This window comes from Petaurus breviceps, unplaced genomic scaffold (assembly GCF_028583685.1).
Source record: "Petaurus breviceps papuanus isolate PSGF00001 unplaced genomic scaffold, PetGlider_PUasm1.0 172, whole genome shotgun sequence".
NCBI lineage: Eukaryota > Metazoa > Chordata > Mammalia > Diprotodontia > Petauridae > Petaurus > Petaurus breviceps.
In genome coordinates this window covers 2,627,243-2,643,705 of record NW_027185755.1, presented here as the reverse complement: position 1 = coordinate 2,643,705, position 16,463 = coordinate 2,627,243, and the positions used below count along the sequence as shown (strand labels likewise).

At 52.2% G+C, this 16,463-nt stretch overlaps 1 protein-coding gene across 5 annotated transcripts in view; it reads right to left on the bottom strand.

Annotated features, from left to right (window-relative positions):
• RFX1 (regulatory factor X1) overlaps positions 1 to 16,463 on the bottom strand; it is a 35,750-nt gene continuing 19,287 nt past the window's right edge. For 3 of the 5 annotated variants that reach the window (XM_069082935.1, XM_069082931.1, XM_069082932.1), the window contains 19 exons: positions 13,845 to 13,954; positions 13,436 to 13,519; positions 12,013 to 12,105; positions 10,375 to 10,470; positions 9,412 to 9,507; positions 7,697 to 7,791; positions 6,300 to 6,609; positions 5,705 to 5,886; positions 4,770 to 4,889; positions 4,545 to 4,660; positions 3,912 to 4,030; positions 3,666 to 3,775; positions 3,278 to 3,429; positions 3,097 to 3,194; positions 1,901 to 2,050; positions 1,508 to 1,716; positions 1,274 to 1,427; positions 1,119 to 1,164; positions 1 to 931 (listed from right to left, as the gene is read on the bottom strand). In XM_069082935.1, coding sequence (XP_068939036.1) covers positions 765 to 931; positions 1,119 to 1,164; positions 1,274 to 1,427; positions 1,508 to 1,716; positions 1,901 to 2,050; positions 3,097 to 3,194; positions 3,278 to 3,429; positions 3,666 to 3,775; positions 3,912 to 4,030; positions 4,545 to 4,660; positions 4,770 to 4,889; positions 5,705 to 5,886; positions 6,300 to 6,609; positions 7,697 to 7,791; positions 9,412 to 9,507; positions 10,375 to 10,470; positions 12,013 to 12,105; positions 13,436 to 13,519; positions 13,845 to 13,954 — 2,507 coding nt within the window. In that variant the 3' untranslated portion in view covers positions 1 to 764. Of the gene's footprint in view, positions 932 to 1,118; positions 1,165 to 1,273; positions 1,428 to 1,507; positions 1,717 to 1,900; positions 2,051 to 3,096; positions 3,195 to 3,277; positions 3,430 to 3,665; positions 3,776 to 3,911; positions 4,031 to 4,544; positions 4,661 to 4,769; positions 4,890 to 5,704; positions 5,887 to 6,299; positions 6,610 to 7,696; positions 7,792 to 8,436; positions 8,839 to 9,411; positions 9,508 to 10,374; positions 10,471 to 12,012; positions 12,106 to 13,435; positions 13,520 to 13,844; positions 13,955 to 16,463 lie in introns of all 5 variants that reach the window. The other 2 variants (XM_069082934.1, XM_069082933.1) reach the window with 2 other exon arrangements.

Below are 16,463 nucleotides of genomic sequence, written 5' to 3'. Positions count from 1 at the left end.
AAAGCCAGAGCTTGGAATCAGTTCCAGGGAGTAGGAGAGGGTGAGGGAAACCTGGGAGCCACCATACCCACTGTAGGGGGCAGACAGCCCCTTGGGCCAGACTTGGCACAGCTCTGGGCCTGTGCAGGTGGCCAGGGGAAGAGAAGATGCTCCACTCTCCCTCTTGCTCCATGCCATGCCCACTGCCCCAGGGAGCCTGCCGCCAGCCAGGACGCTCAGTTTGTTCCTTAAGGCACGTCTTGTCTTTTGTGTCAGTGTTTGCAGTATTGAGGAGCCAGCTCCCCTGCCCCCCTCCCCCCCCAAAATCCTTCCAGTGCAGCCAAGTGGTTCTTGCCCTGGGATTGTGCTACCACCCACCCCCCGTACCCCGCAGGGGCAAACAAAGGCCACAGGAAGGGATGGGTTTGCAGGGGTGAGGGGTGCAGGGCCAATGCCTTCCCAGCTTTGAGGAGCTCTCCTGCTCCCCCCTCAGTAGCTAGGGGTGCATCCTGGCCCACAATGAGGGCCAGAGCAAAAATACACCAAGTCCCATGAGCTACAGGGAGGCCTGGAGTCTGGCTGGGACTTTGGTGTCTGTTGGGGGAAGGAGAGTAGGGGTGGAGGGTACAAGGCTGGTGAGGCCAGGTTTCTCCTTGCTGGAAGCCTGGGCTCCTGGGATTCCCACTACTACAAGGTGGGTTTAGGGTAGGTGGCCCCTGAAACAGCCCTTGCCCTGCCCTCTGAGGGCCAGAGTCCTGGGGAGTCCCAGCAAATAGCCAGGGCTTTTAGCTTGAGGGCAGGGCCTGCACGAAGATGCCCCGTCCATCAGTCCTTGCCAGCTTGGCAGGGGGCTCCAAGGGCTCTGAGCTGAGGGTAGTCGACTCACTGGAGTTGAGAGAGATCTCTTGGGGCAGTTCATCTTCACTCTCCTCTTCTTCTTCCTCCTCCTCATCTGGGTTCATGGAGGGATCTGAGTTCAGGGCTTGCTCTAGACAGGAGTTCCTCCCCACTCCCACTCCATTCCAAAGGGACTGGGATACTCAGGCCCCTCTGCCCACTCTGCCCCACAGCTGGTGCCCAAATGAGGTGGGGACCCAGGTATCCAAAGGTCCTCATGAGGTGGGAGAGGCCCTTCTTACCTTTGTCAGGATCCAGGGGGTTCAGGGAACTGGCCAGGTTGGCAAACTGTATAGGGGAGAGTGGGCCCAGGGGAACAGTTAAGGTGGGTGGGCTGCCTCCTTTTTTCCCCACCCCTCTCCCCCCGAATCTTTCCCAATCTACCTACTGTACCCACCTCGCCCATGACAGCAATGGGTGTCTCTCCCTTGGCCTGGGCCACCCGGTGCTCAATCAGGTAGTACATGTATTCATCGTACAAGAGGCGGATCAGGTGGAATGAGCCAAAGCTGGCTGCGCTGCGCAGAGTAAGGTCCCGGATGACCATGGAGCTGGAAGAAGAGGAGGCAGGCCTGGGGTTGGCAGGCTGAGCCAGGCTGACCCCAGGCCCTGTTCATCAGGCACCACCCACCTGTAAAAAGACCACTTGAGAAGGAAGAGTTTGGCAGCCTTGGGGAAGCCGGCACTGCCCTGGTAGGGCTTGAGCACCTGGCTGACCACGCCATCCAGCCAGCCTGCCCATTGCTCCAGCGAGTTCTGCTGCTGAAGGGTCACCTTGAAGTCCTGCTCCAGCCGCTGCACAACTCGGTCCTCGCAGCGGCACACCCACGAGGCCTGCTCCTGGGGAAACAGCCAGAGATGCAGCTTGGGACCCCGGCCCTGAGCCCACACCCACCAGTGGTCTTCTCCTCATACCACGTCGTGCCATCCCCAGAAAGCCCAGAGGTGGGGCAGGTCAGGACAAGGCTGCCCAGGCCCCTCCCTTCCCAGGGTTGTCCCAGCGGTCCTCATGGGCTGCTGGTACCTGCACATTGGCAAAGTCAACACGGTTGAGGTCGCTGAGCATCTGGTTGATTTGGGCTGTATTCTGAAGCACAGCCCGGGCTGCCTGGGCCAAGTGGTTGAGGGAGGTGTAGCGCCGAAGTGTCTGGGCAAAAGCACTGGCTGCAGCCACCTGTGGGCAAAGCCTTTTCATGCCCTTGCTTCCACGATCCCCCTCCCCACCCACAGCCAGGCCCTAGAACAGCCCAACATGAGAGCTGTAGAGGACCTTCAAGATCATCTAGGCCAGCCTCCCTTTAAAGGTGAGAATTATAGACCAGAGTGGGGTGGTGACTTCAGGGAGCCCTGGGATTTGGGGCTAAATTATCTGGAGGTATTGAGAGTATCTGGAACAACCAACTCATTTTATAGAGGAATAAACTGAAGCCCTGAGGGGCAGCTAGGTAGTGCAGTGAATAGAGCGCTAGGCCTGGAGTCAGGAAGACTCATCTTCCTGAGCTGAAACCTGGCCTCAGACACTTGCTAGCTGTGTGACCCTGGTCAAGTCACTTAACCCTGTGTGCCTCAATTCCTTATCTGTGAAGTGAGCGAGAGTAGGTGGCAAACCATTCTAGTATCTCTGCCAAGAAAACCCCAAACAGGGTCACAGAGAGTCGGACACGAGTGAAAGGACCAAACAACAGTAAACACTGAGGCCGGCTAGAGGAAAGAGTTAGCACACACGGAGTGGGCAGATAGCAGAGCTTAGGTCTGAATCCAAGTTTCTGGCTCCACACGTGTCCTCTTCCTTCCCTCTCACCTCGGATCATTGCAATAACCTGATCAGCCCATCCCTTCTCATTTTTCCTGCACAGCTGCCAGTCACCTGCCTATAGCCCAGCTCTAACTAGGTTGGGCTTCCTACTATTTCTAGGATCAAGTCTCATTTCCTGAGCCTGGCATTTATGACTCTCCACAGTTGGAAAAAAGAGCACTGGGTCTGTGAATCAGAGGACATGAGTTCATATTACAATTCTATTTTCTACCTGTGTGACCTTGGGTGAGTCACTTTCTTTATTTTACAAAAGAGGAAACTGAGTCCTAAAGAGTTGGAACCAGATGATCTGCAAGATACCCTCTAATTCTAAATCCTACCTAAACTACACAAGTTCCAGGGGCCTTTGGTGTTCTAGGATGGGGAGGAACTAACAGCAGGTCAGGAAGCTCCATCCCTCTCACCTTCACCCGAACCATCTCTTCAGGGATGTTCATCATGGCATTGGTGAGCCAGCTCTCTAGGCTCTTGGCAAAATTCCGAATTGCTTGTGTCAAGGCACCTGTGGAGGACAGACAGAACGGTTGGAGAGGTGAGTGGAGTGCTCCTGCCTCAGCTGGCTGCCCCCAACCACCCCCTACTCACTGGGGATGGGCCGCAGCACATCGGGGATAAGGATCTCCACCAGGCCCTGGTACAGCAAGTTGTCACAGTCCTTGGTCCACTTGAGCACAGGCTCATACTTGGAGAGGAGCACCAGGCTGCTCTTGGGCAGCCGCTTCTCTGCTTCATCGTGGCTGAACAGACACACAGACAGGGACAGAGACATGGACACATGATTGGGAAGACATATGTAGATGAGATACAACATAGGGACACCGACATATATACAGGCATATACATATAGAGACATGTGGACATACACACGTACACAGAGGAATAGAGACAGACAGACCCACACAGACATGAGTGAGGGCCCCTTCCTCAGTAAGAAGGCCTTAAAGGGCTCTCTTGCTGCAGCTGCCATACTCACACAGTCAGGGGGGTGGCCTCACTGGGCTGATTGAGGTTATACCTCCAGAAGGTCTTCCACAGGGTTTCCACTAGCGTAAACTGCAGGTTAATCATGACATCCACAATGGCCTGGCAAGGAAGTGAGAGAGACAGATGAGGACAGGGCAGGAATGTCCCCACGGGAGGAAGAGCACAGCCCTACCCCCATGCTCCCTGGCTGGCAATGCTGGTGCTCTGGGCCCTGACCCTGGGCCTGGCCCCATACCTCACAGTGCTCCCGGTACAGGACCTGGAAGGCCTTGATGTCTTCAGGTCCAATCCCCTCAGGTAGCACCTTGCCCTGTAGGTCAAGCTCAGTGAATTCTGGCAGGCTCCTTGAGGCATCTGGGGGGTGGGGAGGGGTAGAAAGGACCCAGGATAGTTCAGAGAAGCAGAGCATTTATAGAAGGGACCTCAAAAATCATCTCATCAGGGGGTGGCTAATAGAGCACCAGCCCTAGCGTCAGGAAGACCTGAGTTCAAATCTGACCTTGGACACTTGACACACTTACTAGCTGTGTGACCTTGGGCAAGTCACTTAACACCAACTGCCCTGCCTTACCCCCTCCAAAAAGGAAAAAAAAAAAGAAATCTCATCCCAATTCCTTACTTTAGGGATGAGGATACTGAAGCCCAGGGACATTAAGTGAGCTTCCAAAGTCATGCTAACTAGTAGAACACAGGTCAAAGACTCTTAATCCAGTTCTTTTCACGTTACGTCTCTGGAGGGCTCAGGGACTGTTGCCTCCCTAAACTCAATCTTCCTTCTGTGGTCCCTGGGGCGGGCGGGGGGTAGGGGGGGCCAGTTTGCAGTGTGGGCTGTGTAGCACTGTTCTTGGACATGAGGACAAGTCCTTACCCAAGAACTGCTGGTATTGCTGGACTTGGGCACTGATGTCAGACAGGCCTGCTGCCTGCTGCTGTCCTACTGCCACACCATTGGTCATGCCCTCCATCTTCTGGATTGGTTTAAGCCTGGGAAGGTAAGACAAATAAAGAGAGAGTCCAGGTGGGTGGAGATGTCTTCTCTCCCTGGTGCTTTATCAGCCAGAGACCCCCAGGCTGGGCATCAAAGCATACCTACCTCTGTTTTTGGGAGAAGGGCTGGCCCCGCATGGCCATGTGCTGCTGGTCCTCCATCAGGCGTAGCAGTGGAGAGTTGGCTTTGATACGCAGGCCATAGTAATGGTATTTGGAGTTCCCCCTGGAAAGGAGAGCAGGAAAGAAGAGAAGGGAAAGTTAGAAATACAGGTTAGGGAATGCCCCCAATATTACTTAGGAGGGATTTATTCATTCATTTGAACAATATTTATTCATTGCCTGATATTTACAGAGCCTATATTGGGCATGGTACAAAGTTTGGAGAAGACATTATCTTCATGGAGCTCTGTGTGCTGACACAGATCACATGGTAAGTGCATGGAAAGGTATTGACAAAGTGCTCTGTGAAGTCCCAAGGAATTCCAGTTATGGCTAAGGGAGGTGGAGGTGTAGAGTAATGCCCAGCATGGAAAACAGTAATTCATTCTGCTCTCAATCTGAAAGACCCCATGCCCAACCATCACCTTGTGGGCTTCCTTCTAGTAATGCAGAATGCATTTAGAGTGAGACTTGGCTAGGGCACAATCAGAAGGTAAATGGCTTGCCCACAGTCACAATGTCAGAAGTGGGACTTGAATTCAGGCCTTCCAGATTCTGAGGCCAGCTCTCTATCCATTACATCATGTAGACTCTTTTAACAAGTTTACTGGGGGAAATATGCCCAAAAGAAATTTCTAGAGGAGTGACTGAGGATGTCACCAAGAGGATGTCACCAAAAAGGGACCCGTAACGTAGGAGGATGAGGAGAGGAAATTCTTCACTTGATATATGCAGATAAACATGAGACTTTGTTATAACTACTAGTTGGTAGAGTTATGGGAGGGAAGGAGGAAGGGTCGTCCCACCAAGGGCTCAGTTCTGGGAGTATCCCCGAGGCCTGGCTCTGGGGAAGAACCTTAAAACACTAGACAGGCATACCTAGTGCCGAGTCGGCGAGTGCGGAGGCCCATGAAAACAGAGCGGATGAGCTTGCCAAAAGAGGCAGCATTGACGGGCTCTAGCTTCTGCTCCTGGCAGTGCAGGAGGTAGTGGCAATAGAGGGTGCTGCGGGGTAGGCTCACACCCTCAGCCGTCTCATAGTTATCCAGCAGCCACTGAACCTAGAAGGAAGAGAAGTGGGGGGAGGGGGAAAGGGAGCCAACCCAGGGGCCAGCCCCCACCTAGGTAAGACTCTCATTCCTCACCCCTGAATGGAAAGAAGGCAACTAGGGCAGACTTAGGGCCCTCCTGGGGGCAGTGTCATGGGCTAAAGCTTCTTGCTCCCCCTTTTCCCTTCTGCTCATCCTCAGGAGGAAGGTGGTATGAAGTACTCTGAACTTGGGCTCTCCCCTCCCTTTCTGATCCTTTTAGCCTGTACCCCTCACCTGGACAGTCACTACCCAGGGTAGTCACTAGAAGGCAGGAGACAGCTGTGCTGCAGAAACATTCCCAAGGCTCATCCCTGCCTCTGCCCCAAGTGATGTTCCTCTTTCCCACCCCTTCTCCCTCTAGGAGGGGGCACAGAGGCACTTACAGTGGCTGGTGAGGCACGGGTGGTATGAGAGTACGACTGGCTGGAGCTGCCCAACATGTAGCCGCCCTGGATCACGTAGGTGCCGGCGCCGCCCCCGCCGCCCCCGCCGCCCCCTCCGCTGCTTGCGCCACTAGAGTTGGTGACGATCTGGCCACCGGACACATACATGGGCACTGAGCCACTACTCGCCACAGCCTGTGAGGTGGCAGGTGTGCTGACCTGCGCCGTTGTGCCCTGGGACTCATAGTAGCTGGTACCCGCATTCTGGGTATATAGTGGTGTCTCTGTGTAGGGGTAGGTACCTGAGCGACTGTAAGGGAAGCAGAGAAGAAGAAGGGCTGGGTGGCCATCTCTGTGGCAGAGCTTGTGGGAATCCCAGACATATCCAGATGTTTCATATCATAAGCCATGAGTGACACTAGTCAGCCTGTCCCTAGAGCTAGGGTTTTCTTCTGCCTCTCAATAAACTTTCTGGGCCTTCTTCCATCAGAAGACCTGGTTGCTTTGGTCCGATTGGGGCCTGAGCTGAATATCACTCTTCTACCTTAGAATGGTACCAAAAAACTAACAAAGGGAAACCGAGAGAATGTTCTTTCTTACAATTTTTCCATTTCTGTCACTGGCTCTGTCATCCTCATCATCACTCTAGGATCATCTTAATTTTCTATCTCCCAATCCCATGCATCCAATCAATTGTCAAGTTCTAACTATTTGTTCCCTCCTTTCCATTCCCATAGCCCTAATTTACTGCCTGGATTATTGCCATAGCCTCCATAATGGAAACCTTCCAGCTTTAAGACTTTCCCCTCCATCTTGCCACAATTAGTCTTCCTAAAACCCAGCTTTGATCGGATCCCTTCTCAGTTCACAAAGTGCCCGCTGCTCTCTACTGCTCACAGAAGTTCAAAAAAGTGGCCTCCAAGACCACCAAGAGCCTGACTTCAGCCCTATTTTCCACTGCTTTTGAACAATCCTGTCCTACTTCTTTGGAGCTGGGCAGGTGGGTCTCTCCTTAAGAATGCCATGAAGTGCCAGGTTCACCAGTCTCTGTGCCTTTGGGCACACCACCCCATTCCTTCTGAGATGCCCTCCTCCTTTCCCTCTACTCATAAAGATTCTGCCTCTCTATGAAAGACTATTTCAGTCCCAATCTCCTCACATGACCATGGACAGCATGAATCTCTTCACTTTTCTGTTGGCCAGAACTGTTCTAATACATTTCAGCATCTCATGCCTTACATAATCCTCTAATTGCTGGAGGAGAGCAAATTCCTTAAGGGCAGGACCTGTGATGGCTTTGCCTGTCTACAACATAGGATGGCCCAGTCTACATCTGGAGTTTGGGTTTCAGGGGAACTGGGATGAGGGCTACAGGATCTGCTCACTGATATACTCACATGGTGCTGGCTGTGTAGCTGGCATCACCGCCCTCCACATACTGAACCTGGCTGGGGTATACATGCTGCACGGGCACCTGCTGGAGCTGTTGCACCTGGGACAAGAGACCAAGGGTTATGGGGAGTGCTAGCATCCTCTGACACTGGAGCCAGACAGCAGTATCTAAGCTAGAACAGAGGCACACAAGCTGTACTGTAGTTGATACAGCAGGGCAGGGACCCTAGGGAGTGGGTTGCTCTCTGGATTAAGATTGGTGGAGGCCAGAGTTTCTACATGTGAGGGGGGGGAGGGAGGGCAGGTATCTTCTTGGAAGAGCTCATAAGACCTACAACCCTGTGCTCTTGGCCAACAGACAGAGAGAGCAGAGGCTTCCCTGTGAGCAAGAGGCCTTCACAACAAGGGGTCTGGCAGTTTGCCTAAGAAAAACTGCTGCTCCAGGTCTGGAATCCCACTGCTCTTGCTCAGGACAAACTCATTCCAATGGCCAGAAACCCAGGTCTGCTGCCGGGCAGAAAATGGAGACTGAATGAAAAGGGGTGGGGTGGGGTGATCACAGATGGTAACTAAGTGGAGGGGCCTAAGAACGGGCGGGCAGGGGCTAGGATCCGTGGGGAAACAGGGAGGGGCAAGGGTCCCAGGACTAAGGGTCAAGAATCTCCTAGAGGTGGGGCCTGGGGGCACCGGGGCAGGCTCTGGGCAGAAGAAGTCAGCCCCGCCCCGCCCCCTTCTCCCCACCTACTTTCAGGGCTGTGGCTGCAGTGCCGAACACTAGCACCTGGGGGACTCTCTGGATCCTGACTCTCTGGTCGGGGCTGGCGCGGGACGAGAGCCCCGGCAGGGGCTCGATCACCACTTTTTGCTGGGGCAGGAGCAGCTGCTGGGGGAGCACGCGCACCAGCTCCACCCACTGCTCGGAACCTGGCTCGGCCGCTGCCGCCGCCGCCGCCGCTGCCGCCGCCGCGGGCAGGTAATGGAGCCGGGGCTCCGGGCTGCCGCTGCCTAACTGCGGGGTCTCGCTACTGCACTCTAACAGCAGGGGCGCCTCTCCAGCCCGCTCGCCCGGCTCGGCCCGCACCACAGGCGGCTCTGCTGCTGGCTCCTGCTGCTCTCCCTTCCTAGCGGGGAACTGACTGCCTGAGCACTGGAGGACAAACAGAGACACTGGCCCATCACCCGCAGCCCTGGCGAGGGGGCGGCCCGGTCAAAGCACGGAGTGCGGGGCCCTCCCACGGGGCCTTAGGGGCCCCAGACGCTGCCCGGGCCACCTGGGAGACGAGAAAGCCAGTCTGGGATGGAGAAGGGCGGTCCCCCAGGCTCTGGGGCTGGGCGTATCTGTCTGGTTGGAAGTTTAAAAGGTGCCCCTCCACGCCCTGGTCTATGCCCTACAAAGGTCTCACAGTCCAAGAAAACGTATAGCAGCTTCTCCTTCAGTGCCTTAGTCAGGGAAGTGGGCAAGTCACAGATTAATCCCCCATCTTGTCCTAGGGGCAAGATGTTCTAATAGGCCTCCCTTCTCAAAGGTGGGAATCCCAGTATTTGGAACTGGAGGGGCCTTAGAGATCATCTGCTCTGCCCGGTCACTGTAGAGTCCATTGGTTCTTAGGGCCTAAGTGTCCAGAAAACTGCCCATCCAGTCACAGCTTGGGCAAGGAAAACCTTCAAGGAGAGGGGGAGGAGGGGAAGGGGAAGAGCCAGTGGCCCAGAGAGCACAGACCTCTTGAGAGACGTGGACCTGCTGCAACCCTTGTACTGTCAGCTGCTGCACTGGGCCTGATTTTGGTGTTTGTGGAGTGGTCTGCACAACGGATCTCTGGGGAGGACACACAGCACCCCAAATCACTGGAAGGATCAGCCACATCCCTCTTAACTGTCCTGTCTGTTACTCATTGGGCTGAACAGCTAGGGGGACTAGCACTCAAGCATGTGAAAGAGTTCCAGAATCTGTGGCCCCTCTTGTTCTTACCAGGGGCTACATGTACAGTCCAGATTCTGTGGAATGGACTGATCTACTGACTCTCCCCACTGCCTCTTCTCATGGTTCTTTGCCAAAAGGGAAATGCTGATAGGTAGTAATCAGTTCCTCCCTGACAGAACAGGCCAATACTCACATATTCCCAGCCAAGCCATAAAGACAAACTATCCACTTCCTTAACTGAACCAGACAGAAAAAGTCTGCCTCCCATCCCACTGCTCACTCATTTACTTAAAAGATTCTCAGGACAAATCCCAGCATCTTGTGATAAAAAAAAAAAAAAGTAGCTTCAGCTGTTGTGGGGCAATGAGAAGCACTGGAAAGCATTTACTAGGAAGGGAGGGTGGAATGGTAACGTCCAACCTTATTCTTGGGGAAGGTCATTCTAATGGACCTCAGTTTTCTTGAGTTCTTTGGTCCTAACTTACTGTGTGGCTTTGGGTAAGTCACTGAACCTAAGAACCAGAAAGGCCTAAGAAATCACCTCCAGATGAGGACCTGAGCCCAAAGGAGCTGAAACTTGCCCAAGGTCCCACTGTGAGGGAGGATCTGGTATCTAGTCTCAACTCCAAACCCCATGGTGGACCTCCCATTCCAAGTACTGTTCAGGGTCAGTGCTACTTGGATGTTAAAGTGGTTAAACATTCCAGACTGTTTCAGGACCCTTGGAAACAGCTCTGCCTGGGTACCTCCCCTATCAGATACCTCTTGTGTGACAGGGACGGCCTGGACACTATGCACCTGGAGCTGCTGCACGGAGCTAGCTTTGCTGGTGGAGCTGTTCCCCTGTCCTGGTGAACGCTGTTGAGAGAATGAGAGAGAGAGAGAGAGAGAGAGAGAGAGAGAGAGAGAGAGAGAGACATACACAGAGGTAGGGAGGAAGAAAGAGAAAAGAGGGAAAGAAAAAGAGAGGCATAGATAGACATACACAGAAGGAGGAAGTCAGACAGAGACAGACGGAGGGAGGGGGAGAGAGAGAGACAGAGGAGAGGAGAGACAGAGAGAGACACAGGGAAGGAGAGAAGAGAGATGGAGATAGACACACAGAGGGAGGGAGACACACAGAAGGAGGGAGGGAGAAAGAGACATAGAGGGAGGGAGAGAGACAGACATAGAGGGAATGAGGGAAAGAGAGAGGAGAGAGACAGCAAGGAGGAGGGAGAGAGGAGAGACATGGAGAGAGAGACACAGAGGGAAGGAGGGAGAGACAGAGACACATGGAGAGGAAGAGAGAAAAAGAAGGGACACATACACAGGGAGAGGGAGAAAGAGAGAGAGGCAAGTACAGGCTCAGGCACATATCAGGGTGGGCTGAGCAGAGACACCAGGGTAGGCTTTTTTCTGGGATCCCCTCTCAGCAATTCCCTTTATCTGCTAAAGGCTTAGGGTGAAATTGGACAGATCACAGTGGGAAGAGAACTCCTTTTACAACAAAGTTTGCAAATGAGCCCAGAGGTCCTAAGTTTCTGCTTAGTACCCAGCGCTAGCTGGGTCTCCCCCTTAAAAACTTGTCTGTGCTAAGGATTGATCTCAAAACTTTCTTAGATGTTCTCTAAAGTCTAACTTGGCATTTCTCAGGCTAGCCCCTGGGACAGATTTTGCCTCATGCTACCCACAACCCCCAGGTATGGTACTGAAATGCTGGAATGATTTGGAGGGATATTATTGGAGGGATAATTAATAAGACAGTCTTCTCCCTGCAGGGCTCATACTCCAGGGAATTCATGAATACTGCTTGGTTCTTTTATGGGCACTGGGGGTCTGGGAGGCAGGGAGGGGTCGGCTTGGTGACAGGCTTCCCTAGGCTGTGGAGTGATGCTCCCAAGACACAGTTGGGCTTCCTGTGGAGTTGGCCCTTGCTCTCAAATGTCTTAGCTTATGAACTCTCATGTCTCACTTGCCTCTGAATCTAAGACTGAAGAATCCCTGTAAAGACCTTGGAGTGAGGGAGACATGAAAACTTACTTTTATCTCTGAGGGGAAGTTTTCCATGTAGGGCTGGGTGGGGTGGGGGAGTTGGGGATGAGGCATCACACAGCAACCCAGGAGATAGGAGATGCAATATTCAGCCTTTGAGCTTAAAAGCCCAGACTCCAAGCCCAGGTTCTGCTGAAGCTGAATCTGGGCTAGGTTGTGCTCTGTTCCCTGACAAAAATCCTTAACTGTTAACCTTAGCTGGAAGTCACCCTGACCTCATTAAATGTCACCTACAGAAGCCAGGATCTGAGAGCTAGAGGCACGGTAAGGGAGGAGAATTGCAGAGAAACGGCTTAAGGAGAGAAAAAGATGACAGAAATGGATGGGAGGGAGAGAAGGTCCACAAGGCTGGGAGTTGCCACTTACCTCTGGGGGAGAGTGCACTTGTTGGACACTATGAACAGCTAATGAGGCTGGGCCCCCTTTGCTGGCCTGGGTTGTGCTCTGCACCACCAGTCGCTGTGTGGGGAATGCTTGTGATTAGGAAGAAGCTGGTGCAGAGAGCACGACCCAATCCCAGAGATCCCAGGGGCTGGCCTTTAAGAGTCAAAGCATGTTAGAGTCAGAAGGATCTTTTGACACTATCTAATCCAACCCCTTAATTGTGCAGATAAGAAATCCAAGGCTCGGTGAGGGGAAAAGGCTAGCCTGAGGTTAGGATTCAAACCCTGGTTGTTTGCTCTAAGTTCAATGCTTTCCCCCTGTGCTTCTTGGAGTCTATTTCCAATATGCTCTCCAGGTGGTCAGAAGAGCTTGGCAGTGGGATTCAATTGCATTAGTTTACCCTGTTGGGTGGGAGGTATGGATTTTGCCTCCACAGTCCATGCTCTCCAGCCCAAGGTTACTGGAGTAGGGTTCTGCGTAAACCCAAAAGGTTGCTTAGTAATAGAGGTATGAGGGAAGAAACAGAGCAAGAACAGGGATCTGCCTTCTTGCCATGTTCCTGAGGCTTCCCTCTCCTTCACTCTTGCTGTACTTGCTCTAATTCAAGATGCCTGGGTGCATGGAGGAGCCCCCAGCCTCTAGATCCAAGAGCCATAAGAATCCCAATCTCAGAAGTAGCTATTTGAGAGGTGCTAAAGTATAATGGGAAGACATTCTCTAACCTTCAGAGGTTAGAGGGCTTTTTGGAGCTCTAAGAGCCTTAGAGATCATCTAGTTCTAGTCTAATTATCTCATCTACAGATGAAGAAACCAAGATCAGAGGAGGGAAAGGGCCTGACCAAGGTCACATAGGGGGTAAATAGTGAAGTCGGATCAGAGGCCCGATCTTCTGACTCCTAATCCACAGGTTTTTCCACTAGCACATGTTGCACCTCTGAGTATAAAGTCTGGTGATCTTTGAGGTCCCTTCTAGTGCTAGACGTCATCATCCTATGAGGTTTTAGGTAACTTTCTCAAGTCCACATAGTAACTTGGGAACCGAGAATATAAAGATGTCAGCTCCCAGGGACAGTGTTCTTTCCCTGACAGTGGCTGCCTCCTGAGAGGTAAGAAACAGACTGAGCTAGCATAGCTCTTCTCAGCGGAGATACCTGACCAAAAGAATAGCCAAGGGTTTGGCACCTCTAATTTCCCTGACTAGAAATGGACTGGAACTAGGCAGTCCAGAAAAGGTTTCTGTTTTTCACATTGTGTGCAGGCAACAGGGAGCTAAGTGAGTAAAGGAAGTGTCACCATCCCCCTTGAGGAATTTTTGGTTTTCATGGCCAGGGAGATGGTGGGACCCAGGAGACTCCAGAAAAGATTGTGTTGCCTTCCCTTTATCCCTTGGGCGAGTCAGCCTTACCTGCTGGGGCACTTGGATGCTGGTAAGCTGCAGAGGGGACACGGCACCAGGCTTGGCCTGCACACTTGCCTGGACCAGCAACCGCTGTTGGAACAAAGCCCAGTGAGGTGAAGGGGGGATGGCCCTGAGCCTCAAACTGTGGAGTAAGGGAAGGGGAGGATGGAAAGGGAGCTGGGCAGAATGAAGCAAAGCATCTTGATAAGAGAAGCCAAACAGATGGCTCTGGCAGATGGTGAGGGGCAGAGCTAAAGGGCAGTGGTGGAGGAGGGAGCAGTGAGAAGCACAGTCTATACTTCTCTCCAAGATGGGGAAGACTAGAGCCCCCAGTGGCTGAAGACAGCCTCTCTTGGCCCCAAGAACTTGTGCTGAGAGCCAGCTATTCAATCCCCTTACCTTGGGAGCCCCATACCTGCGGTGTGGCCTGGACCTGTTGGACCACCTGTGTTGGCACTCCAGATTGGCTGGCTGTGGAGCCTGGGCTGGCTTCTGAGACGGTGTCACTGGCCCTCATAGCCCCTTCTGTAGGAAGGAAGGGGGCAGATCAGGCACACTGTGCAGCACTGTCCTGAGGATACTAGAAGTGAGAAGCTTGGGATATGGCTTTAGTTCTAGGCTCTGAGAAAGTCTCTAGAGTGTTAGGAAGAGGACAGAGGTATTTGGGGAGTAAATGCAGGAAGAATCAGAATTCCAGTGTGGTCTACAATTCCTGCTACAGAGTATCCTTCTGAGTGTGGCTGTGACTGGTTACCTCCCATGCCGGCTGCATGTGTGTGGATTCTGTAGGAACAGGCTAGCTGTGTACAATGCTGTCTAGGAGCTCTAAGGCTTAGCTCCTGTCTATTCCATCCTTCCACTCTTCTACCTAGCTTCATTCCCATGGGAAATCCTAAGGCATGGCCCTGTGACTGGCATGGAAAAGGTACGCTAAAGCTCAGTGAGACATGGGCAAAGAGAAAGGAAGGCTAAAGAGAACTAGAACAATGAAGTCCTCATGAAGCAAATCCTTGGGTATGGTTCTTCAGGAAAACAGGAGCCCAAGGCTCAAACTCCAATGCTCTTCCTCTCTCCCTGACCCCAGCCCCCCCCCCCCCCCCCGACCTTTCCTTTGAATCAGGATGGCTTCCTTAAGAAGAACAACAGAAGTTCCAAATCCCAGAGGTGGAAGGGATGAGCTTTAGAGGTCATTTAGTCTAACCTCTGAGCAAGAACCTTCTTTACAAGGAATGACAAAGAATCACCCAGTCTCCATCTGAAAGATCTCCAGTGATAGGAACTTACTACTTCCTGGGAAGTCAATTTTACTTTTAGACAATTGTTAGTAAGTTTTCTGGACATCCTAAGTTTTTCCTTTTCTACAGCTAAAATAAACCCCTGCAACTTCCCTCTAGGATTTCCCCTCCTAATTATGCCGCTTAGGGCCAAAGAGAACAAGGCTACTCCTTCTTCCATATAACCAATCTTCAAATGTTGGAATATAAACTATTAGGTCCCTATTCACCCTTCCCTTTTCTAGGTTAAATAAGTATTTCCAGCCCCTTCAACTGATTCTCCTATAGTACAGTCTCCAGTCTTCCTGATGTCCTCCTCCTCAATGCTCCCTGCATTTCTCACTTTATTTACCCCTGGCGAGGCTGACAGGAATTTTTACATCATCTGCTCCACAGACACCACAGAAAGGCAGGGGAAACCGTCCTTGTCCAAGGAGGAAAACAAAAGCTTGGTTGTGGAATTTTTCTCTGACTAGGGATTTGGGAGATCCTGCCTTCAAGCCTGTGCCTTTAGTCATACTGCTAAAGCACATTAGCACAATTTGCTAATGATTCTCACAATATGCCCACCAGGATACTCTAGGGACCAGCTTATCTATTTTGAAGGTAAAAACCAAGAAAGTCTCAGGAGGCAGTAGAAGTCTGGGATACTGCCCCCCCTTCAAACATCTTAGTTCCCCCCCCCTCCCTCCTTTCCATTCATTCATACCCAGTTCCCTCCAACTTTTTATGGTCCTTCAGTGGACAGAGTGTGCAACTCACCACAAGGGGATGGGAGGGAGGGTTACTCACGCTGGCACGGAGCTGTGAAGAGGCAATCATAGAACATGATGCAGCCCAGGGGTGGCCTGCCTGGCCAGCTCCTGGTCACGCCTCTCTGCAGGAGCAGGTGGGAACAAGGGCAGCTTTTATACCAGCAACCTTGGTGAACTAATCCCCTTGAGTTTGCTCCAAAGCTCCTTGGGTTCTCTCTGAATAAACATCCCCCTCATAGTAGGTACAAAACAAGGAGGGGCCTTTGCAGCATACTGAGAGGTCAGTACCTGGGCTGGGGAGATGCTATCAAGAAGGAGGTCAAGTTTCATGCACATCTCTCTGAAGTGATGAGCAGGAGGAGGGGCTATTTTTTTCCCCCAAAGAGAACAGATCCTCAGCATCTCCTCCCTTCTCCCTCCAGCCCTCTGCATGAGTTCTTTGGGATCCTAGCCCCTTGAAAGGTATCTGTCCCACATGTTGGTGGTATTTTTGGGAATGTTTCAGGGAAATCTGCTAATATTCTGAATGAAGGTGCCTTTTTGCAAGGCTTGGAGGGCAAGAACTGGGTGAGGGGTGGGATGGGGGTGTCATTTTGTCTTGAGGTAAACCGAAGATGAAAGCATTCCATTTTCCCTGTGTAGGAGCATTGAGCTGGAATAAAAGGGACAAATCAACCTGCTAAAGGAATGGTGAAGTTGAGGAGATCACTTCCTGATCATCTTCCCCTGAGAGATGGGATGAAAGTGCCCATCAGTACAGGGCCCATGGTATCACCCACAGCTGAAGCCTCTTTAGAGGCTGTTTAAAAGCCAGGACCTTCAGACTTGCTCTTCTGCCTTCAGGTATGATTGAGCCCTTTGGAGACAATGCCTTAGAAAGCTGTTGCAAGCTGGGTCCTGGCCAATTAGGTAGTCTTTTTTTTTTTTGCTTTCTGGAGGGAAATTGGGGGATTAAGTGACTTGCCCAAGGTTACATGGCTAGTTTTTGTGTGTTAAGTGTCTGAG